This window comes from Colobus angolensis, unplaced genomic scaffold, assembly GCF_000951035.1.
Source record: "Colobus angolensis palliatus isolate OR3802 unplaced genomic scaffold, Cang.pa_1.0 Scaffold95, whole genome shotgun sequence".
Taxonomy (NCBI): domain Eukaryota; kingdom Metazoa; phylum Chordata; class Mammalia; order Primates; family Cercopithecidae; genus Colobus; species Colobus angolensis.
Window position 1 is genome coordinate 1,794,348 of NW_012123487.1, and position 23,510 is coordinate 1,817,857.

Sequence of the window (23,510 nt, forward strand, 5' to 3'; positions counted from 1 at the left end):
GGCGGGCGGCCTGGGGCTCGGCTGGTGGAGGCTGGGGTGGCCCCTGACTTGGGGGCCCAGGGGATGCAAGCAGGGGTCCTGATGAAAAGGGAAGGGCCTCGGCTTTCTGAGTTTGCCGAATCTGAGGTACAGCCTGACTCCCCAAGAAGCCTCAAGATCCAAGGCTACAAGGTGTATGTGTACCTCTCCTACTCCACCTCCACTGAAAATTGGACAAGACCTAAGGAGCCAGGGCTACCGGGTGCCCACAATGTCCCACACAAGCCACTGAGAGGGGAGATAGATACCCAGCTAGGCCCATCCCAGAGGCAGGGCCCCCATCCTTCCCAAAAGATCTGAGTAAAGGCCTGAGATACCAGGCCAGGAGGTGGGTGTGAGGCAGAAGTGAGTGACAAAACCTCCTGCCATCCCCAGCCCAAGCCACTCTGGTATTGTCAGGGTGGGTCACCCAGAAGTCGGGGAGGGAGGACAGGGAATGGGCTGCGGCTCCTCTGAGCTGTGAGGGGAAGAGGAGTTGACAGGACTACCAGGCCTGCTGGCAGGAGCCACTACACACAGGCACACAGGCACCCAGCACCTCTGATTCAGAGAGGGTTTTCCAGAGGCAGCAGGGATGACACACAGGCTGGTGGTGTCCCCCGCCGGGAAGAGCTTCTGCAGTAGGGCAGACTTTTTACCTGTCCAGGCTGCCTCCACCTGCACAATTGGACAAATTCCTCAACCCCTCCTCATGCTGATTCTGGGTTCTTCCTCATGGGCTCCCCATCCTAAATGTGGTTTTCTAAGTAGAGGGTAAGTAGAGGCAAGCGACAAGTACAGATATTTCCTGGGTTTGAGATATGCAGTGTCAGTGATAGGGCAGGATGACCCAGGAGTCTAGTTCTCAGGCATGGAAACTGCCACTCTCAGCCTAAACAGCCCAGTCTGGAGACACATTTGCCCCATTTCTCTGCCCCCATGGCCTGAGACCAGAAAGAGGAAGGAAAGCAGAACGGCCAGCAGATGGGCATGTGGGGATGGGAGGATGCCAGCTTGAGGCAGTGGGTTAGAAATGGCTGGGCATAGATTCTGAGGTAGAGTTGCTGGATGGGGCAGGCAGTGGCAGGGGTGTGGAGTGAGAGGCAGGGGCTGGGGTGGGGGCAGGGGCTGGGGTGAGGGGCAGCTACCTCTGCTGAAGATGGGACTTTCATAGGGGATCTTGTTGCGAGTCTCCAGGCTTGAGCAGTTCCAGCGCTGGTCCCTGAATTGGTGTTGGCATTCGTGGATAGCGATCTGGATGCCCTGTATGGCTGAGGCAGCCACATCAGGGTGACGCACACACACCTCCATCTGCCGCCGGCTCAGGCCTGGCAATGTTAGGCACACTGTGTTGGCATTGAGCACAGGCTCCGGGGGGAGGCGGAGGTCCAGAATGTCATTGGGTGCTGACCTGCAGACATGTGGGGTGGAGTGGGTACGTGTTTTGGGGGGACCAGGAGAGCCCCATCTAACAACACACACTCTGTCCCAAAGGCCATAATCACTCCCTTTTCCAACCTCTGCTTCTGAAGGTTGGGCCCATCAGTACACTCCTCCACATTCCTCTTTCCTTGACCTGCTCAATGCAACTCACTCATCCTGCTCAATGCAACAATCATCCTGCTCAATGCAACTCACTCAGCTAGCTGCATACCCACACAGGTAAACGTGCAAATGCACACACATCCACCATGCTTGTGGCCACAGTATTTCCTATGCACATCCCCAGGCATAGATGCCCATACACACAGGGTTCCCCAGGAGCCCACTCCCACAGATATGTTTCGGTCACATTCACACAGATACACTTCTGCATACATTGTGGTAGACACACAAACCCAACCCCAGCACACTTGCACACATGCACACTTCATCATAGTTACAAACACACACACATAGTTACAAACGCACACTCCTATTTACACATGTGTTCATCTTAACGTACATTGACCCATGAGCTCTCACATGCACTCATGGGCACACACAGAAACTGCTGTTTACCAACAGAGTTTGCTGAGATCCTGGGCTCGATTGAAAACACACACACACACACACACACACACACACAGCTCTTGCAGCTGCAGTCTCTCACTGATCCCACCTGGGCTACCCTCTTCCAGCCTTCCAACCCCTGCCGCTACCTGGGGCTGAGCTGCAGGAAGGAGTGAGGCAGCTTGGGCTTACTCCTGGGGTGGGGGTGCATTCCCCCAACAGGGCAGGAACTCCAGACTGGCACTTGCTCCCCCCCTACACACCTCCCCTCCTAGTTGCCATCATGCTCCTGGGCACTGCCTTGTCTCCCTGGACTGCCCATATCCTGTCACCAGTCCAACCCCCTCCTATGAGGGAGCTCACTGCCTTTGGTTGGGCACTAGCACTTTCCTATGACCCTGTCCCTCCCTTCTTCCAGGGTCCTCTACCCCAGCAAAAGCATCAGAGGCCCCTGCGGGGCCCGGGGTCTCAACTCTCTAAGAGGGCGGAGCATGAGGTGAGGGCTCACCTGGGCATGGCAGCAGCCAGCAGCAGTAGGAAGAACAGGAGCACCCAGAGCGCTGGCCGCGGCTGGGGCTGGGGTCGGAGCCGCAGCCAGGGACGAGGGTGGGCGCTGCCCATGGCGCGCAGGCCCTGACGGGCTGGGAGTGGGGGGCTCACAGCCCGGTGGGACTGGAGAGCCAGGGGCGCCGGCGCATGATCGGCGGGGGGTCGGGGCGGCTGCGACACACAACTCCGACTCGGGTCAGGGCTCCCGGAGCAGACGGCGCCCGCCTCCCCGCTCCATGGGGCAGCACCCCCGGGCACCGCCCTCGGGGGGGGCGGGGGGTGAAGAGCGGGCGAACCGGGCACCTCCTGGCACAGGGGTCCGGGGAATTTCCCGAGGCCCCCCCGCGACAACTCCTGGTGCCTCTCAAGGGTAAGGGGGGCCTGGAGGTGCAGCGGGCTGGGGACGGGAGGCTGGGGTGCCGGGGAGCCCTCCAGCGCAGCGCCGGGAGCCTGCGCTTCCGAGGGCGTGCGAGGCGGGCTGGCAGGGGCGGCGCTGTCTGTGTCGGGCCCCACTGCCTAGAGAGTAAGTGACTGTCCCGGCTCGGGGAGCTCTGCCGCTTTCCCTTTCCTCCCCCCACCCCACCATTTAGTGTCTCAGGGCTCTACCCCACGTGACGTCAAGCGGCGGGGCGTGGAGGCGTGTACGAGTCCCGAGGCCACTGCGTCCGCTGGGGACTGGGGGTGGGAGCGTCCCTGCTGAGGGTAGGAAAGGGAAAGGTGTTGGGGTCTGTGTGCGCGTGCACAGGAAGAAGCCTGTGCGTGGAGCGCGCTGGGTTGTGTGAGGGATATGGGTTACCGCGAGGTGTGTGTGCCGGGCTGAGACGCAGCTGCTGGGGAGCGCCCCCACCCCACCCCAACACACACACCTGCAGGGGCTGGAGGGGAGGGGCCGGTCTCTCTGTTTCGCCTCCCCGACCAGAGGAGGGACTTCCCCCAGGCCTGCCTGGTGTTAGGCAGGTGTGGGCTCCTGCAGAGGAGTTTGGCAGCCTCTGGCTTCTTCTCTCCTTTGCTGTGTGACCTTAAACAGGTGCCTCCTGCTCCTGCTCACGGAGACCCCCTCTGCCCCTTTGTGAAACGCGGCTCATGGGGACCACCTTGTCTCCTCAGTGATCCCGGGGAGGCAGCAGTGTCAGGCCCCCAGTAAATGCTTGCGTAGGAGCGCCCTGGGTGGCACGCCCTGGGAGGAGGCGTTGGAGAGCCTTTTAACCCTAGAAGTGGCCCTTGAGATAGTTTACTTAGCTCCCCTTTATTTCACAAGAAAATATCGAGGCTCAAAGAGGTCACACAGCAAATTAGCGGAAGAACTAGAACCGAACGCAGCTCTCCTGACTCCCAGCACAGCAGCTGCCGCCCCAACACTGAGTGTTGCCTGCCTGCGCCCGCAGATACTCTGTCTTGTCCTGGCCCTCCCTGGCCCCACCTGCACATGGTCCTCTAGGAGCTCCCTAATACCAACCTCGGCTCCCTAATACCGCTGAGATCTCTTCCTGTCCCTCCACCCCAACGGAACAGTGGGCCCCTCCTCGATATAAGGCAAGTGTGCTGGGCCCAAGCAAGGGCCTGAGAGCCAGAAAGTAGGGGAAAGGCAGCTCTGCCTTCTGTTTCTGGTGCTAGCCTGGGCCCTAATAGTGGATCCTGCTCCTGCCCTGTGCCCTCGGCATCCTCCTCTGTAAAATGGGCACAAGCCTCCCACACTTTACACACACACCCCTCTCTCTGAAGAGAGCCCCTGCTGGCTTAGGGACAAAACTATGGGAGCCTCTGGGCTCAGAGACAAAAAAGGGCCCATTCCTGGAATTGCCCATCCCTGGGGAATTGAAGGAGGGGGGTGGGGCCCTCCTTGTCCCCAGACTGTCAGGTGGTGGGGGCAGCCTGAGCAACAGCAGGCTGACGGCATACTCCCCCCTCCTTTCCCCCTCATCTCTGCCGGCAGCCACCGCAGCTGTCAGGAATTAAGGGCTTGAGGCTGCTGGGGGTGGGGGTGGGGCAGTGCGGGGTGGGGAGCAGTCTGGCTGGACTGCAGGAAAACAGCCAGGGGCAGCAAGCAGACTGCGTCAGCCAGAGCCTTATTTGACCCCAACTGCCCCCTGCCCTCCCCACTCTCCCCACCATGCTGCAGAAACGGGGACAGCTTGGGACTAACATTTGGGAAGAGTAAGCGGTAAGGGTAGGGGTGGGACCAGACTCAACACAGGAGACAGGCACCAGCCCAGAATGGCAGAAGACACTAGCAAGCTGGAGAGTCATGTTCTCACTGGCTGTTGGGGAAACTGAGGCCCTGAAAGAATTAGGAACATGACACAGGGAAGGGATTCATAATCAGCTTGCAGATGTCCTTATTTTTCACCCTCCACTCACACTAGCATTTCCCATGCTTGATGCAGCACAAGTATTCCCTGGGGTGGGCCATTGCGGGAATGCAGATTCCAGGCCCCATGCAGTTGAATCAGCCTTTCCAGGGAAAGGCCTGGGGATCTGTCTTTCTAGCTAGCATCCCTAGTGATTCTGGTGGGGACTCCTTTTGGGAAATGCTGCTGACCTGGTTGAGGAGCTGATTTAGTTTCCTTTGGCATCTCTGATGAGGGGGGTCTCTTTGCTCCCCCACCTCCACTGTCTGTGAAATACAGAGATGCAAAGGAGACAGAGAAGACCTTTTCTTAAAAAAAAAAAAAAAACTCAGGAGGCAAATAGTGATTCCTGAGGCTTGCACTCAGGCGTGGCTCTGCCCTGGTGTCAGGAGGGTCTAGGAGTACCCAAGTCAGAGCACTTCTCAGTGAAGGGAGGGGAGGGTCTGTGTCAGTCCAGAGCCTTGGCAAGTATGTAGGTGAGGCCCAGAGAATGTCTGCAGCTGGGGTTCCAGCCCCTTTTGACCCACACCATGGCCAAGCCCCTATCGGCACCCCCTAGTCCCCACCCTGGCCCTGCCCTGGGCCCTGGCCCTCAGCCCAGCCCCAGCCCCCGCAGCCACCGCCTAAGACCACAATTACAGGGGCCACTGGGGGGGCGGGGGAGCACTGGGGATGAAAAGAAGCTTGGAGAATGGTTCCAGCTGTGGCAGCTCTGGAGAAGGTCACAGGGAGGAAGGGCCGGGGAAGCACAGGGGTGAGAACAGGTGGGACCCTCACAACCCGAGCCTAGCCCAGTCCAGCCCCAGCCCAGTCCTGGTGCCCAGCTGGAGAAGTTTGTCTTGGTGTAGAAGAAAGCCAAGGAGCCACAGACCAATAGGGGGCTCTTCATCCTGTTGTCCAGGCCTTAGGGGCCACCAACTCTCAGCAATGTAAGGGGGAATGGCTTGCTGCTCCAGTCTCCCCAAACTCCTAATGTATTTGGTCATTGAAAGAGAAGGGAAATGTTCCCCGAGCCCGTGGTCTCAGGCTGATCCTAGGCCTTCCACTCGGCCTCCTCACCCATCTGCCTGTGTTCCGTCTGTTCCTGATGTGGTCACACGCACATCTGGGGTGCCTCTGTGCACTTCCCCCATCTCCCCAGTTCCACATGTCCCCTGCCACTCAGCCAGCAGGGGACTTTGATGGCTCAGACTGCCTGGGGCTGAGCAGCTGGATGAGCAGGGGTGGGTGGTGGTGGGAGCTCTACCTCCGGCCCCTTCCCAGGCAGCAGGGAGAGAGCACAGATCTATCTCAGGGCTCAAAGAAGATGAGGCTAGAAGTCCCAATGGTGCCTCCCGGGTCATCATTCCCAATCTTCATAGAAGGCAGTGCCCAGACGCCTTCAGGGCTTGGTCACAGAAGACGGACTAGTAACATGTGATCAGCAGTTTAAAGATGGAAGTGCATTCTCCCAATGTGCTAAAAAGCAATCAGGGACCCCTATTAGGTGATAGGAAGTGCTCAGAAAGGTTAACTGATTGACCAAGGTCACGCTAGCAAACGAGGCGTTTTTCATTGTACCATACTACTTCCTCTGAATTCCTTTTAACCTGCCTAGGGTGGTGCCAGTTCATGCCACTTTCCCAGCTTCCCTCTCTGGCATTGTGGAGGAAGAAGTCCAGCATCATCCACCCTATCTCACCCCCTGCAGGACCCAGCAGTGGTAGAGACCAGAAGGCTGGCATCCCAGCCCTAGGTCTGGGCCAGCCCAGACGTCTCAGACAGTCTGGAACCCTAGAAGCTTGACCCAAGCTGTTGGTAGGTCTCCTTGCTTCCTTTCAGTCCTATCCTCTCCTGCCCACCACTCCTCTGAGTTTCCCAGATGTCCTGCAGGTCATGTCTGTTACTCTGTGTTAATAGAGAAGCTGGGCTCCGCATGCCCCCTGGTGGTCTCTGGGAGAAGTGCAGGAGTTTGGGTTTTGGGTTTGTTTTTTGTTGTTGTTGTTTGAAGATAAGAGCAGAGCTTTGGGGAAGGCAGATCTGTGAATATAAACCTTGCCCTCAGGGAGCTTCATTTATCCTCTGTGTGGACCATAATGTATTTCCACTGTCTCCTTTGGTAAGTTAACAGAGTTTCCTTTGGTCAAGGAGTTCTAAGTCCAAATTCTCCATGACTTCTCTGAAGCCCAGACATCTGACCTAAGGGAGCCAAGAGGAGGCAGAAAGGAAAACCCTGGTGCTTCAACCTTCCCACTGCAGCCTGACACCCCTCCCCACCATGAACCTTGAGGGTTGAAGCAGGCTAGGTCACCGAGTGAATGCAGGGGCACTGCGGGGGAAGGACAGGGGTCCTGGAAGCCACGGTGAGGGTCTGTCACATCCGGAATGAGCTCCCTTTCCTTCTGTTTTATTTGAAGAACTGTGCTTTGCTCCCTGTGCCCACCCCGCCCCCTGGGGTTCTAGAGAGGCTGTCAATCCCAGGCATCTCCCTAGACACCATCTCCCTGGACACCATTTTTGGTTCAGGAATAGGCAAATGATCAAGCTGAACTAAGCAAGGTCCTCCTTGGGACTTCTGTTGGAGACAACTGGGAAGGTCATTCTTCTTTTTTTGCATCTAAGACTGCATATAGAGCTGTCATGGAGAAAGTCTGCAGGAGGAGACAATGAGGACAGTATGCCAAGAGAGGCAGAGATAAGCAGAAACAATAGATGCAGAGGTGAGGGAGAGGGAAGGAGATGAGAAAGAAGCCTGTGACACCATGTGAGCCCCTGGGTTCAGTTGTACCTGAATTCAAACTAACCTCTGGACTTCGCCGGTATAAGAGCCATTCATTAATTCTGTTTGGCCTCAGCTAAAAGTCAGGTACCTTCATTTGCAATCAGGGCCTGCCCAATACCTGCAAAGCATCATGTGTCTATCCCCATTCTCACAGTAACTATCATTTATTAAACATATGTTTGATAAATTATGTATCATGAGCTATGCTACAGTCTTTCATATCTCAAAAAAAAATTATCCCAACAATCCTGCGAGGGTGTGGGACAGATTATGATGGCTGCAAATTCTTTGCCACTCCTCCCATTGAGAGGTGGAATTAATTTTCCCTCCCTTTGAATTTTGCCTGGCTCTGTGACCTGTTTTGACCAATACAGAGTTACAGTGATGCTATGTAACTTCCAAAGCTGGACTTAAGAGACTTACAGCTTCTGCCTTCAAGTTTGGTACACTCTCTTTTAAAAGCCAGTCTTGGCTGGGTGCAGTGGCTCACGTCTGTAATCCCAGCACTGTGAGAGGCTGAGGCGGGCAGATCACAAGGTCAGGAGATCAAGACCATCTCGGCTAACACGGTGAAACCCCGTCTCTACTAAAAATACAAAAAACTTAGCCAGGCATGGTGGCAGGCGCCTGTAGTCCCAGCTACTTGGGAGGCTGAGGCAGGAGAATGGCATGAACCCAGGAGGCGGAGCTTGCAGTGAGCCGAGATCCTGCCACTGCACTCCAACCTGGGGGACAGAGCGAGATTCCATCTCAAAAAAAAAAAAAAAAAGTCAGTCTTATGTAAGAAGTGTGACTATCCTAAGGCTAACATGCAGCGAGGAAGCCCAAGTTAGCCACATGGAGAGAATGAGAGCACAAGAGAAGCTCTGTGCCCTAGACATGTGAGTGGGGGCTTCTTGGACTGTCCAGCACAGCACAGTCAATACTCCAGCAGAATGCAGCCATGTGAACCCAAGCCAATGGTTCTGCTGTATAGAGTGGACCTACCGAGCTGAGTTCTGACAAATCATGACCTCAAAAATCGTGAGAAGTAATTACTTTGGGGTTGTTTGTTATGTAGCAATGGATAACTGAAACAGAGCGAAATCCCTTTGTATAAAGAAAATGAGGCTAACTTGGCCTATGCTGTAAAGTTCTAAGCAGCAGCACCAACTGCAAACCCAGAGTGTCTGACCCCAAAGCTCATGTTTTTTTTGTCTTCCATACCTTCATGGGGGAGTCATTCCCCATTGCAGTATTTGGACTGGAGGAAAGTTGGAGGCTCTGAGTCCTGGAAGTTGGGCTATGCCCTCCCTCTTTCTCTCTGGAGGAAGATGAGAGCTCAAGCTTCAGCTCTGGAGAATCCAGAACTGCTCTCTGTCTCCTCACTTTCACCATTAGCTTCCCAAGAGGAACCAGAAGGAAGGAAATATCATTGGGTGCCAAGAGAAATGTTGGGACAAACTTGCTTCCTCTCCCTCTACGTGTGATTAGAAATGCTGTTCTGGGCAGTCTTTTCAATGTGAATGGGGGTGAAGTTAGTTTTGATGGTAACAAAAACTGGTGGAGCTAATAACATGTGTTCATCACATTCTACAGTTTATAAAGTGCTTTAATCCCATGGGCTTAGGTATCCCCAAAAATTTACCCAGAAATTCCCCAGGGGTCACAGAAACAGACACAGTCCCCTAAGAATTAAGACAAGGATGAGTTTGAGAGCTGAGCATACCATCGGAAGCCTCTGATGCCCCTGTCCCTTTAAAGAGGAATTGCTAGTTCTTCTCCGGCTTGCAGATCCAGGCCCTAGATGTGTGACAGGAGTGAACAAAAATAATACCAAGGGGGGATAGTGAGTTTCCAGGAGAGGCCAACCTGGTCGGGAGATAGGGACCCAGGTGATGGCCCCTAAGGTGCTAGTTCTAGCAAAACCACCTTCTTCTGGAGCCTGGCAGCCTGAAGATGGGTATCCCCCCAAACTGTGGGTCCAGCCCTAGTGGTTTAAATATCTTTATTGATACTAACCTCACCCACCATCCCGTGGCCAGCAGTTCTGGGGAGCCCAGTATCCAGAGGCCTTTAGACTGACTTGTTGGTTTCCTCCTAGAGGCCAAGGGGAAGGAGGACCTGTACAGTGTCCTTTAAACGCTCCAGGAGCGCCTTTCCGGGGCCGTCCGGCGCCCTGGGCCTTCGTAGGTGGGTGTTCCTCAAGTCCGTCGCCTCACCATTTCCCGAGGCATGGAAGTTGGGCTTCGGCAGGGAGAGGCCGGGCTCGAGTGGCGCCCGGTGCCGGTGCCCTGAGGTCCCGGAGGTGCGAGCCACCGCTGCGCGAAGTCAGTCTAGGTGCCGGGCGGCTGGTCAGAGGCAGAGGTTGAGCTCCTTGCGCACTCGGCAGCGGTGGCACTGCACTACGCAGCACCAGTGGAAACGGCACAGGCAGTTCTCTTCGAGCTGCACGCTCTCCTGGCGGTGCCCGCGGCCGCAGCACAGCAGGTCGCAGCCACTGAGGTCCGGGGCGCTGCTATTGCAGGCGCGGCCGCGCGTGCCGGGGGAGCCGGTGCGTCGGTTGGGGGCGCAGAAGTCGGGCGAATCAGCGGCGTAGAGGAGGTCCGCTCGGCCCGGCGGCTTGAGCGTGCGGACGGCGGGCAGTAGGGCCTTGCCGTCGTTAGTGCCCATGACGCGTGAGGCGCCGTGGAAGCGCTCCAGCAGCCGCGCGCCCACCTCGCGAAACGGAGGCAGCTTCTGCCAGCAGGTTCGCAGCGCGCACGAGCCCGACAGCCCGTGGCATTTGCACTCGGTGCGCGTGTGGCTCCGCACGGCCTGCGGGGAGCAGAGGGGCGGACGCATGTGGACAGATGGGGGTGCAGGGAAGGGCCCAGTGGATGGACAGAAAATAAGATTGGGAATGGGAAGTGAAAGGAAGAGAGGAAAATGCAGACAAAAGAAGGAGACAGCAAGTTCAGGAGGAGGAAATCAAGGAAAGGACAGCTCGGAAGGGAGGAGCAGGAGGAATGGTGAGGATGGAGTAGTATGATGATGAGGAAGCGGGGAGACGGGGACAATATGCAGCGCAGAGATTCCAGGGTCCAAAGCCAGGGGGTGGGGGAGAAAGCAGAATGGACAGCAGGGATGAGATTCTCTCTGGAGGAGGGGGGAGGTGGCAGTTGTGGAGGCCTAGCCCTCCTGCCAACCTGGCCCCCTCATTCCTACCCCTCACAGCCCCAGGCGGGGCTGAACGGAGATGCAGAGCCAGCCGCCTGGGCGTCTGTCTCCGCCACCCCGCCTCAGCCCTCTCGGCAGGTATGTGGGCCTGTCCGGACATTCCTCTTCGGGCCCCCTCCTCTCCCTGCCGGATGCCTCAGGCCGGAACCCTAGAGGACACGGTATGTATGGCGGTGTCCCTGGAGAACCCTAGAACTGAGGCATAGGGTGCAGAAGGGCCGGCTGGGAATGCAGTACTGAGAGTGGAACCCAGGCGGCCTCTCCCCTATTCCCTGTTTGAGGCAGGGTCTAAGATTTCCAACCCCACCAAGGATTGATGGCTCAGAAGACCCAAGAAAATCATTTCTGGAAGCTCAGAATCCAGGGGCTAACCTGACCTTGTGTCCACAGCCTGAGTCTACCCTGCCCCCTCCTGGAACCATCACACCCAGATAACCTTCTTGATCCTGAAGGAGAGCTCCTGGGGCTCTCCTCAATACAGAGGGGAGAGGAGAGGCTGCCATAGCTCTGGGCAGGTGAGACCTGGGCTGGGGTTGCTGGGCAGCCAGTTGGCAAGTGCCCAGAATTGGTCACAGCTGTCCTGGCCTCCACCTGACTCCCTCCAACCTCCACCAGATTGGTTCCCTGTCCTTCGCTCTTTTCCATTGCCCCTTAGACATGTTCAAACTCTTTCTAGGCCTCTCTCACTCCCCCTGACTTCCCTCTACCCAATCCCCAGACCTTGCCCTAGCCTCTTTCCTGTCTTTCATCACCACCTTTGTTTTATTCCTCTGCCCCTGCCCAGGCATCTAGACCCCCTACCCACTGCAAGCTTTGCTTCACCTGTCCTGTCTTGAAGCTGTGCCCTCTCTACCTGGGGTCACTAAAGACCCTCAGTCCTATTCCCTGAGTATCCCTTCCCTATTCTGCCCACTGTACCACCCAGCATCTGGCCTTCTCAGACCCCCAAGTGACTCCTTCTTGAGGCTGGACACCCCTCCTCCCACATGTCCATCCATGCTTGCAGCCCGTCTTTCCGCACATGCCCACTCCCCCACACATTAACGCCCCCTCCACCTACACGCCCTCACTCCTGCCCACACTTTCTCAAGCACGCTCCTGCGCGCACACTCACATTTCCGCACACACTCACTCCGTCGTGCCCCTACGCACCAGCCGGCCCGCCTCGTTGTTGTGCAGTTGCACCAACGCGCGGATGTCTCCGCGTCCCCGCTTGTGCCGCGCGTCCATAAAGAGCCTCGACTTCTCGTCCCCGAAGTCCACGTCGTCGCCGCAGCCTCCCCACTCCCAGGCGGAGCTGCCTTCCGGGGAGCCCACGGGGCCAGGGGGTCCGGGGGTGCCGGGCAGGCCAGAGGGCCGGGGAGGGGCCCGCCCGCGGGGCGCCTGGCAGCCGCACTGCAGCAGCTCGCCCATGGAACAGGCCTGCGTGACGGCGTGGCTGGCGCCTGCCGCAGTGATGGCGAACACGAAGGCCGTCTCTCGAATGTCTGCGAATACAGAGAGGTGCAATCAGCACAGGCTGGGGCGGTCAGCTGGGGCCTGGGACCTGAAACCTGGGACCAGGGGCCTGGGAGGCAGGGTCCTTGCAGAGTGCCCAGACACATGCGACGCGGAAGTGGGGCTCAGGCAACTTCAGCGAACCAGCTCCCCACTCCTCGGGTCCCCCAGCCGGGAGAAAGCAGCCCGACTTCCGCCCCCTCCCCACACTGACCCTGCTGCAGGATGCGTCCAAAGGCCTTGCTGTGGCTGGAGCAGTTCCAGCGGCGGAAGCGGAACTGGAACTGGCACTCTCGCACCCCGAGCCGGGCGCCTCGGGCTAGCTCTGCCACTACTTCCGGCTCAGCCTGGCACAACTCGGCCTGCCTCCCGGCCAGCCGCCGTGCCTTCCTGCAGATGCTGATAGGGTCCATAACCAAGGGGCTGCCCACAGCCCTGGAAAGCAGATAATAGCAAGTCAAGGGTGTTACCCTTATAAGGGCTCGGGGCTCGGGGTGGAAGGGAGGGAGACCAGCCCCACCTGCCCCCCAGCCGGGAGCTGAGACGTGCCCTCCCACCCTACCCCCAAACTGCACTTGAGATTGTCCTGCCTGGCTCTCCTACTATTCCATGTCTGCGTCCCCTCTTAACTAGAGTCTATTCTGATAATTGCTACAGAGCAAAGATTCAATCTTATCTTCCTGCGCACATCTTTGTAAATAAATCCTTGTAGAAATTTGACTGAAGGTGAAGGCAGCTGGCACCAGGTAAACCAAAGTTAAAACTCAAACGTCTAGCCCAAAAGGGTGACAAGGAAAAGAAATCACAGAAGAAAGATCAAGAAGGCCGTCAAGGGAAAGAAAGTATGTGTCATCAAGAGACACCAAAAAAAAGTAAGCAGTATCAAGGAATGATATGGTCCTAGTGGACCACAAGCTGGATATGTGTCAGCTGAACAGCCGTGATGAAAGGCAAGAACAATCCCAGGAAGAGAGAATGCCACAAGATGTCGGAATGGCTAGGGAATGGAGCCTTGCTGAGAAAAGTCACACCCCCTCCGTAGCCCAAGTTTCTCCTTCTGTAAAATGGGTGTGTTGGGCTTTCATCTCTAAGGTGGGACCTCCTACCCTGATATCTTCTGTGTCCCTGAACTGGAGAGCAGGAGGAAGGAGCTGGGGGCCAGGTCTCTGAAGCATTGTTGGAAAGTAGGTGACACTGACCCTTCTCCTGCTCCAGGATCTGTGGCTTTTTTTTTTTTTTTTAATTGAGACGGAGTCTCGCTCTGTCACCCAGGCTGGAGTGCACTGGCGCGATCTCATCTCGCTACAACCTGCACTGCCCAGGTTCAAGCAATTCTCATGTCTCAGCCTCCCAAATAGCTGGGACTGGAGGCGTGCACCACCGCGCCTGGCTATTTTTTTTTTGTACTTTTAGTAGAGACAAGGTTTCACCATGTTGGCCAGGCCAGTCTCAAACTCCTGACTTCAGGTTATCTGCCTGCTTTGGCCTCCCAAAGTGCTGGGATTACAGGCATGAGCCACCACACACGGCCAAGGATCTGTTGCCTTCCCTGAGCAGAATGGCAGTGAACCAAGCCATACCTATTGGGGTGACATCACTGCTGGGGGCCAGGCAATGTTTGGCTTGGTAGGGGAAGACTTCCTGGGAAGTTTCATGCACTTCCAGAAATCCCTCCACTCCTGACCTTCGTTCTGCCTGAGGAGAGAGCTGACATTTCGTTTCTGTACAGCAGACCCCTGAAGGTTAATTCCATAGGGATTCACACCTGGGGAACCACTTTCATCAGCTTGCTCCTATTTGAACACTTTGCTGGGATCCCCATCTCAAAGGAATGAGTAGAGCATTTGGGAGCAGAGGGTAATTAGAGATCACCCAAAAGTTCTTCAGCAGAGGGCAGAAAAAAAAACTGGGTGGGGGTAGGGGTCCCAGGAGATAGAAAACAGAGAATGCTGGTAGGTGGTGCCAGAGGTCAAGGTGGCCTACTTTTCAGTTTTGCTTTAGTGCATATCCACCCCACTGTCCCCATTTGCTCCACAAGTACAGGCTGCCCAGGAATATTCTGGCTCCACAACAATGAAATGTGATGGTCTTAAATAGAAGCAAGAGGAATTTAGGTCTTAAGGTAGAACTCTCAACACTAAGGACAGAGGTGCTTGAAGAGGTGGTGCAGGAAGATGTGTAGTAAGCTCAGTCCTTTACGGTCTACAACACAAACACGTGTGTGTGCGCCTGCATTCTCATGGTGCACGCACGCACTCACACACACACACAAAATCAGGTTGCTGCTGTCATCCTTACCCAAGTAGCTCAAGAACCAGATGTCTCTCAATGGAGAAGCTACAGTCCACATCTTCCTTCCTGTGTACTTAAGACCAGCCCAGCACTGGCCCCCACCCTTTCCCAGCCTAGATAAGTAAAGCAATGGAGGGTGGGTCAGGGCACCCCAGTGACCCAGTGACTTTTGAGAGTTGATTGGTCTCTATGGATCCATCAATCTATCTGTCCCTCCGCTGCCCATATATCCTACCTCATTATAAGAAGGATTGGAGGTAGCTTCCAACATGGCTGTGCAGGGTCAGGAGATAAGACTATGAGCTTTTTGAGCATTAGGACTGCCTTATTTTCCTTTGCATCTCCTGGAAGACTTAGGTACTTAGTTTATATCCTCCCCCAACCCCAATTTGTATTACAAATGAAATTGTATAGTATGAATTCTGTGCTATAGGTGAATAATACCTGTAGTATATTATACAACAAACATCATTTAATATGTGGTTTTGAATGAATAAATAAGCCATCTAAGAAAAAGTTCTCACTTGAGCCCAGGGCCCTGTCCACATCTTATTTCATGACTCCTAGTTCATTTCCTCAAATATGCTCTTTTCCCCCACTGAGAGTCAGAGGCAGGGAATGAGTCCTCTCTGCAGTCGTCCAGCTCCTTATGTCTGGGGCTCCACCTGTGAGTCGGGGACTCTGCAAGCTCATCTTCCCCACCCCCGCTGCCCCTACTTCTAAGTTCCCCAGCCCCTCCTCCTCAACCCTGCCCTCTGCTAACTCCCTACTTTCCCAGGGTTGACTGGCTTTATCTTCCCAAGGTTACTCTACTCCATCCTTCTCCTCTCCCTCCTCCTCCCTTAAGAAGGCAGGAGGGAGTGGAGATGAGCAAGACAGAAAGACAAAAACCTCTTGACCTTCTCTGTTTCACAGGGACTAGAGACAGGGAGAATCATGAGGAGTATGGAGGCCAGGGACTTTCAGGAGGTGGGGCTGGGGCTGGGGGGCTGCCCCAGAGCCAGTTCCTGGTCTGGGTCTGGCTCCCCAGGCTGGCTGGCTGCCTGGGAACTAGACTTGTTTACAAGCTGGTCAGGGGGAGGGATGGGCAGTAGTAGCAGCTAGAATCCCAAGGGACCAGTTTGTTCCCTGCCCTCCTGTCCTTGCTCCCATCCTAAATACATAGGAAATGAAACTCCAGAAGGGGCGTGGCAGGGGGCATTGGGCAAAACACCAAGCTTTGCTTCCGATCTCTGGTTTCTGTCAACTCTGTGTGGGCTGAGCCACTCTGAGCAAGTCAGTTCCCTTTGTGGGTTTCAGAAAAACTGAGGAGTTAGCATGAGAGACTCACATACCCCCTATAACTTTGGCTTTTGACACCACATCAAGTAATATCTCCCCCATCCCCACTCACCTTTCACCTTCCTTCCTTTATGCTTCCTTAGAGAGTGAACTCTGCTTTTCAGGCCTTTGGGTGAGCATTGGCCTGGGATCAGCCCAGAGAAGATGTGCTCCTTTGGGAGAATTTGCCTGTTTTGGGGCCTGACGCACAGTGGTGGTAGGGAATACACAATATATAGGATCTGGGATCCTCATCAAACAGCCATTCCTGGGCATAGAAAAAAATGAGGCTACCCTTAAAAGAAATAAGTTGCGGACAAGAAGCGGCAAGCCTATGGATGGTCATGGTAACCGGCTTGGCCTGCACCAAGGTCTCTCTACTAAGGACCATGGTTGGTAGGATCAATTGCCCAGGGATGTGATATCAGGGGCCAGCCAGTCCCTGTTGGCAACATCTGTAGACCTAAGCCCTGGAGGTCCTAGATTTCTGGCCTAACCTACCTTTCCATCTCTTGAGTCAGAGGGACAAGAACAATGTCAGAAATCCCCCAGTTCAGCCCCACCCATCTCACCCTCGTTATGCAGATGAGCAAGACAGAAGACAACTGACTCTGGCCACTGGTGGGGGGATCCCTATTGCAAGATACAGTAGATGAATATTTCAAACACAAACAGTGCTGTGGGGAAATGGGCATGTTAGATATCATAAGACTTCCAGTGGCCTCCCACAGCATCCTCCACACAGCCCCATACTCCTAGCAGGGTTGATTAACTCCAAATATATTCCAGATAACATCGCTAAACTTCTGGACTCAGACCCACCCTAAGTCATCAAAATCTTAGCATCTCTCCAAACTCACCTCAGATCCCACTTGCCCTAAGGAGCCTCCCTGGGCCCCAATCCCCACCCACCTTCCTCCATGCATCTCCCAAGGTGTCACTCATTTGCGGGGGGGGAGGGGAGTGTCTGTTATCCTGCCAGTGGTATAATTAATTTTTCATGTTTGCTTGTCTTATCTTTCCAAGTAGGTAGAAAACTCATCAAAAGACAATAAGCTCATGCATGGGCATTCATGGAGTACACTCAGGGCTTTTTGGGATCCACCAGACTTGAGTTTGGATCTGGGCTCTGCCATTTGCTTGTTCTATGATGTTGAGTGAGTCCCTAGCATGTGAAGTTGGCACTTAGTCTTCATTAGATGGATGATGAGACTTAACCTCCTGAGCCTCAGTTTCTTCAACTGTCAAATGAAAATAGTAATATCCACCTCCCTCCCAGATTACAGATGCAGAGAACCTGTCCAGAGAGTGGGCTTCCTCCAACTACTGGTGTTTGTCTTCCCACTCACACCCTTATTCATCTTTTGAGCCTGCCCAGTTTAGGGCAAACCGTAGGGTACAGGCAGCATTGTGGATTCCCAAGAACACCCTTTTCTCCAACTCTCTGCTATTTCTTCTCAGCCTGGATCCCTGTGTTCTCCTCCTCCTCCATCCAGCCCTGCTCCTGGACCAAATGCACCCTCTAGGACCCTCCTCTTCCCCAGCAGGCTCTCCTGGGTGGATCACTGAGGCCAAAGGGATCACAGCCCACTGGCTGCCCAATGCCTTCTGAAGGATCTCCAAGTCAGCCTCCCTTTATTTCCCCGCCCCTACTCCTAAGGTCCCCACACTGACCCCACCTCCCACAAGCCAGCAGAGGGAGCCCTGAGCCCTGGGGCTGTGGGTGGGGGTGGGGGAGGTGGGTGGTGGAGAAGGGGCAGAAAAATGTTGCCTGACGGCTGCTGAGGCGGCTGGGCCCGGGCCTGTGCCCGCCCGCCTGTCCTGTCCTGCTCTGTCTAACTCGGTAATTACTGCTCCCCCTCCCCCAGCCCCTACCCCCACCCAAACCACCACATCAAAGCCAGTGATGCCCAGCTCCATTAACCCCTGCCTCCCCACTGCCCCCCAGCTACCCCATCCCTCCGTCACCACTCCTAACTCAACTTGGTTCCCTCTGCCCTTCGCCACCCATCTGTCTTCATCACTCTTAGGAGAAGTGGAGGCATTCCCTTCTCTGACAGACTTTGCTGTGCAATGGGCTTCCTATTGGTCAGGGCTGCAGCAGGCGAAGGTGCCCCAGGAGACTGTCCTGGGCCCTCTACTGGCCCATATCGGGGTGGGGAGCACCTATCTGAGGGTGGGACAGGGGAGCAGGAGAGGCCTGTGAAAGATCCTGTGCCCCTTTCCTGATCTCCTACCCCCTTACAAGAATGAGGTACTGAGCCAGAGGTGGACTCAGTCCGGCTCTGAGCTGCCTGGATTCTGGGTGGCCAGGGGCAAGTCATCTTTTCACTGCCTGTCCGTGACCTTGCCGCCCTCACATGTAAGTGAAAATATTGGACCTGATTATTCTAAGTGCTTTCTAGATCTACTTTCTAGATTAAACAGAGGTCTCGGATCTACTTTCTAGATTAAACAGAGGTCTCGGAGCTGGAGGAACCAGCCAGAGAGGCCAAGTGGAAGCCTCCCAGAGGCCTTTCTCTCCCTCAGCTCCTCCTCCGGCAGGTTCTGGAGAAGCACCCGAGGGAGTGCCTGGCCTAGGCAGGAAGGAGGGTGCAGGCTGCGGGTGCTGTCACTGACCCACAAAGGACAGGCATCTATGTTCCGAGTGCCTCCGGCCACCCTTCCGCCAGCCTGACAACCCTGCCCTCGCCTCATCCCCTCCACAGTGGCATTTCTCCATCATAGTGCACATTCTGGAACTCCCCCCTTGCTGGGCCTGGTGAGCAAACCTCCTGCTAACCTCTCCCCACCAACTCCTGGCTTCTGATGAGAACAGGGCAGGAGGGGGCTGCACCCCCCAGTAAACGTCTCAGTGCCAGAACTCTGGTGGGCTCAGGGCATGCTCTGGCCTGGATTGGGCCAGCCTCCTTCTGCCCCTGCCCTTTTCTGCTCACAGCCCCATTGTCTCCCTTCAGGGGAAGCTGCCAAGGCGGGAGGCCTGGAGGGGGGAACGGATGGCTAACCCACCCCCTTCTGCACCCCACCCTGGAGCTCAGCAGGGGCCAGCAACAGGACTGCCCGCAATGGGTCAGGGCCCCAGATAAAGATAGGATGGGAAAGGGTGGTCAGGCCCAGCCTGGGTTGGGGGTGGCAGCTAGAAAACCTAACTGCCACAAAGAACCAGGGTCCTTTCCCTGCCTCCCTGTGGGGCCAGATGAGGCTGTCCTAGGCCTCTGGCTCCCATTTCCTTTTCCAGGAGGGGGGTGGGTGAAAGACAGGATGGGATGGGGGAAGGGAGTGACACTGGGTGGTGTTTTCCCTAGTGGAACAAGGGGAGGGTTAGTTTCTTTCATAGAAAATATAAAACAGGACTGGGCACAGTGGTTTATGCCTGTTATCCCAGCACTTTGGGAGGCTGAGGCAGGCAGATGACTTTAGGTGAGGAGTTCAAGATCAACCTGGCCAACATGGTGAAACCCCATCTCTACCAAAAATACTAAAAAAATTAGCTGGCACGGTGGCAGGCACCTGTAATCCCAGCTACTCAGGAGGCTGAGGCAGGAGAATCACTTGAACCCAGGAGACCGAGGTTGCAGTGAGCTGAGATCGCACCACTGCACTCCAGCCTGGGTGAGAGAGTGAGACTCTGTCTCGAAAGGAAAGGAAAGGAAAAGAAAAAGAAGAGAAGAGAAAAGAAAAGAAAAAACAGAAAGAGGAAGAGAGAAGAGAGAGATTGATTTGACCATTCTATGAGAGTGAGCTATTTTCTACATTCATTGATTGGAGGTATAACTAACGATGGGTCAGATGTTGTAAAGAACTTCCTGGGGGTGGGCAAGACTGGAGCAGGGAGCAGGGCAGAAGCGGGGAACTGGTGACTGGGAAGCTCTCCTTCTCTGCCTTACTCCCAAGACAGGGTCTGACAGGGCCACAGCATAGGCTGGATGACCTGGATACAATGAGGCTGGACAAGATGACTTCCAGAGAGCCTGGCCAATGTCCTGGAATCTGGGATTCTGTAATTCACAAAGATGATTACAGATGAGAGAAAGACAGAGAGGCTGGAAGTAGAGTTTATTTTTATCGATTGATTGATTGAGACAGAGTTTTGCTCTGTCACCCAGGCTGGAGTGCAGTGGCATAGATCTCGGCTCACTGCAACCTCAGCCCCCCAGGTTCAAGCGATTCTTCTGCCTCAGCCTCCTGAGTAGCTGGGATTACAGGCACCCACCACCACTCCTGGCTAATTTTTGTATCTTTAGTAGAGACGGGGTTTCACCATGTTGACCAGGCTGATCTTGAACTCCTGACCTCAAGTGATCTGCCCACCTCAGCCTCCCAAAGTGGTGGGATTTCAGAACTGAGCCTCTGTGCCTGGCCTGGAGGCAGAGTTTAGAAAGCATGCATCACATTGGAGTAAGGAGGGGGAGTGAAAAAGGTGGGAGAGAAACTTCTCAGGAACCTGGAGTCAGGTCTCCAAGCCAATTCCAAGGGCATGGGCCACACCCCTGCAGGACTCCCCTTTCCTGACCAAGACAGTCGAGTCACTCAAAGGTCCTGGGGTCCTCTCTGCTTCCAGCCTGGCTGCTGCTAGAGTATCAGAGTGGGATGTAGGAGGCTGCTGCAGCTGCTTTCCTGGCCAGCACTGGAGCTCTGACCTGGCCAGGATTCTCTGACAAGTAGGGAGAAGAAGGCCAGTGAAAGCAGGTCCTGGGCATCGGAGAACAGCCTGGAAGTCCCTACTGGGAAAGATGCCAGCTGAAGTGAGACTGGGGGGTTGGGGGAGTGGAAGAGCCTCAGGCCAATGGGAATTATTGGTCCAACCCATCAACCCAAACTTGACCTTGGAGGGCACTGGTGGGGTGGGGAGGGGTCAGGAGTGTAAGCAGAGTCAAAGATCCAGGGGAAGGGGGTCTGGGCTCAGACCAAAGAGATGAAATGTCAGAAATAGACAGGTGACCAGGCGCAATGGCTCACGCCTGTAAGCCCAGCACTTTGGGAGACCAAGGTGAGCGGATTGCTTGAGGCCAGGAGTTTGAGACCAGCCTGACCAACATGGTGAAACCTTGTCTCTACTAAAAATACAAAATTTCGCCAGGCATGGTGGTGGGCGCCTCTAATCCCAGCTACTCAGGAGGCTGAGGCAGGAGAATCATTTGAGCCAGGAGGTAGAGGCTGTCGTGAGCCAATATTGTGACACTGCACTCCAGCCTGGGCGACACAACGAGACTCCGTCTCAAAACATGAAAAATAAAAGAAGTTGGGCATGGTGGCTCATGGCTGTAATCCCAGCACTTTGGGAGGCCGAGGTGGGCAGATCACTTGAGGTCAGGAGTTTGAGACCAGCGTGGCCAACGTGGTGAAACCTTGTCTCTACTAAAAATACAAAAACTAGCCAGGCATGGTGGTGGGCGCCTGTAGTCCTAGCTACTTGGGAAGCTGAAGCAGGAGAATCACTAGAACCCGGGAGACAGAGTGCCATGAGCCAAGATCGCGCCACTGCACTCCAGCCTGGGTGACCGAATGAGCCTCTGTCTCTAAATAAATAAATAAACAAATAAAAATAGAAATAGAAATAAAGAAAGAAAAACAAAATAAATAGAGGAGAGTGAAGGGGCCAAGGCAGGCAGGAGAGGCTCATTCCCTCTGAGGCACATCTGAGCAAGGCAGTTGGACACCTTATCACGGGGGCCCCTCACTCCTCACCCGGCACACCCTGCAGCTGTGGCCATGAAGGCCTCTGTGTTCTCCCACACCTGCCCGTGTCACCTCCTCCCCCACTCCCTTCTTCCTAGCTTCAGGGTCAGTCTCTCAGGGACCAGGCCGCTCTCCTTTGGCTTGGCTGCCACCCAGGAGTCCCTCCTGAACAAAGGAACCCCCACAGAAAGGTGAATCAGCCAGTCCAATGACACTCCACAAACCCGTCTCCAGCACCAACACTCTCCTTGGCCTCAGGACTCCTAAAGACAAGGTATCTGCCTTCCAGGAGCAGGGAAGAGAGACCTAAAGGACTGTTGTCAGCCAAATGCAGTAACTAGCATAGTTGCCCAATGTATGTGATACAGTGGGAGCACAGAGAAGGCAATGGAAGGAGGACAAGGGGGCAGCTTCAGGGTGGAAGTGGTATTTTAACTGTAAGGATAAGAATGATTTAGACAGACGGGGAGGGAGGGGAAGGAAGACAACGGCCATCAGGAAGGGACTCCATCCCCACACCTTGAAAAAGGGCAAAGTTAGGAAAGGCATTTATGGGGAAAAGAGATTCCTTTACAACATTTTCCTTGAAACCCTGGATTTTAAATTTAAATGAATCCCCTTTTTCAATCCTGGGGACCCTGGCCAGGAGAAGCTGGGTTGTGAGGAGGGCACCGCACATACTAAGTACCTCCTAAGGTCCTATTATTCTACACATCCTCCTACCTAACCTTCCCAGCAAGCCTGCCAGGTAGGGAGACTGTTATCCTATTTCCAGTCAAGACTGAGAGATAGGGAAAGGAAGTGACTAGCCCAAGATCACGAACATAATGTTTAGATCTTAGATCTATCTGCTTCGAAGCTGCCACTGCATTATACTAAGCCGGATCAAAGGGCATATGTTCCCTCGTTGGGACCTGGGTCGTCCTCGGCTCGCCCCTTCCGTGACACTCGCGTGGGACGGCTCTCCGCATCACGGAGGATTGCGGCCCGCCGCTCCCTGTGTGGGCATCCTACTCCCTATCTCTCCAGAGCACCGGGATCTGCCTCTCTTCCAAATCTGGGGGGCGAGGGAGGAGCGGAGGGTCGACATCCAGCCAATCACGTGGCAATATGCAAATAGCCACGACTCTGCCTTCTTAGGATTGGGTAACCCGTCAGCGTTATAGTCCAAGTCCCTCCTCTCTAAACACTGAGCTATTCCGGGCGAGGGTTTGCGGCTCTGGAGACCAAGGGGAAAAAAAGTCCCCTGAATCTGGATCTCTGAGCCATCCCGGCCGGGCACCCTCCTTCCCCGCTCCGGCCCCACCCCCAGGGCTCGAAGCTCCCGCAACCTTCACTGCCTAGGTGTCCCTTCTAGCTAGGGCCAAGCCTGGGAAGACGCCCCCGTCCCTTGGCTGACCAGGCCCCTCTCCCTTCCCGCAGGACCTTCCCGGTCCCTTATCTCCCAGCCTGCACATTTTTTTTTCAGTCATGACCCCCACGTCTGCAAGGGCTGGGCGCCTGGGTCCCGTTCCTTCCTCTCCTCCTTTTCCTTGCTCGGGGTAGAGAAAATCAGGGTCCTAACTCACTTTCCCTTTTATATTCCCTCTCTCGCCACTACGGCCCACTCCACAGGAGCCCGGAGAGAAGCTGGTGTGTTGGTAGGCAAAGCAGGGCGGGGAAGGGGCAGCTATGTGGCCCTCTCTGCCTTGTAGCTTCCCACCTTGTTCCTGTCTTCTCCAAATTCAGCCCCCTACCCTGAATCCAGGGCCCTCCTCACACATTCTTTTCCTCGGATATGTGTCTTCCCGAAAGCTCTTTCCTACCCACCCGCCTGTTCTTTGGTGAGCTGGGTGAGCGCATAACTTGGCGGGGGG

The 23,510-nt window shown here is 55.2% G+C and overlaps 2 protein-coding genes across 2 annotated transcripts in view; both read right to left on the reverse strand.

Annotated features, from left to right (window-relative positions):
• Positions 1-3,308, reverse strand: part of WNT10A (wingless-type MMTV integration site family, member 10A) — a 13,685-nt gene extending 10,377 nt beyond the window's left edge. Inside the window, exons 1-2 of the mRNA XM_011932356.1 lie at positions 2,519-3,308; positions 1,167-1,429 (exon numbers count right to left, since the gene is read on the reverse strand). Coding sequence (XP_011787746.1) covers positions 1,167-1,429; positions 2,519-2,631 — 376 coding nt within the window. The 5' untranslated portion in view covers positions 2,632-3,308. The remainder of the gene's footprint in view (positions 1-1,166; positions 1,430-2,518) is intronic.
• Positions 3,309-9,640: 6,332 nt separating this feature from the next.
• On the reverse strand, positions 9,641-22,666 carry WNT6 (wingless-type MMTV integration site family, member 6). Its single transcript, XM_011932239.1, has 5 exons — positions 22,569-22,666; positions 16,049-16,148; positions 12,578-12,798; positions 12,019-12,353; positions 9,641-10,464 (listed from the first exon to the last, which is right to left on the reverse strand). Exons 3-5 carry the CDS (start codon positions 12,774-12,776, stop codon positions 10,003-10,005), a joined length of 996 nt encoding a protein of 331 aa, XP_011787629.1. The 5' UTR covers positions 12,777-12,798; positions 16,049-16,148; positions 22,569-22,666; the 3' UTR covers positions 9,641-10,002.
• Positions 22,667-23,510: the final 844 nt, after the last annotated feature.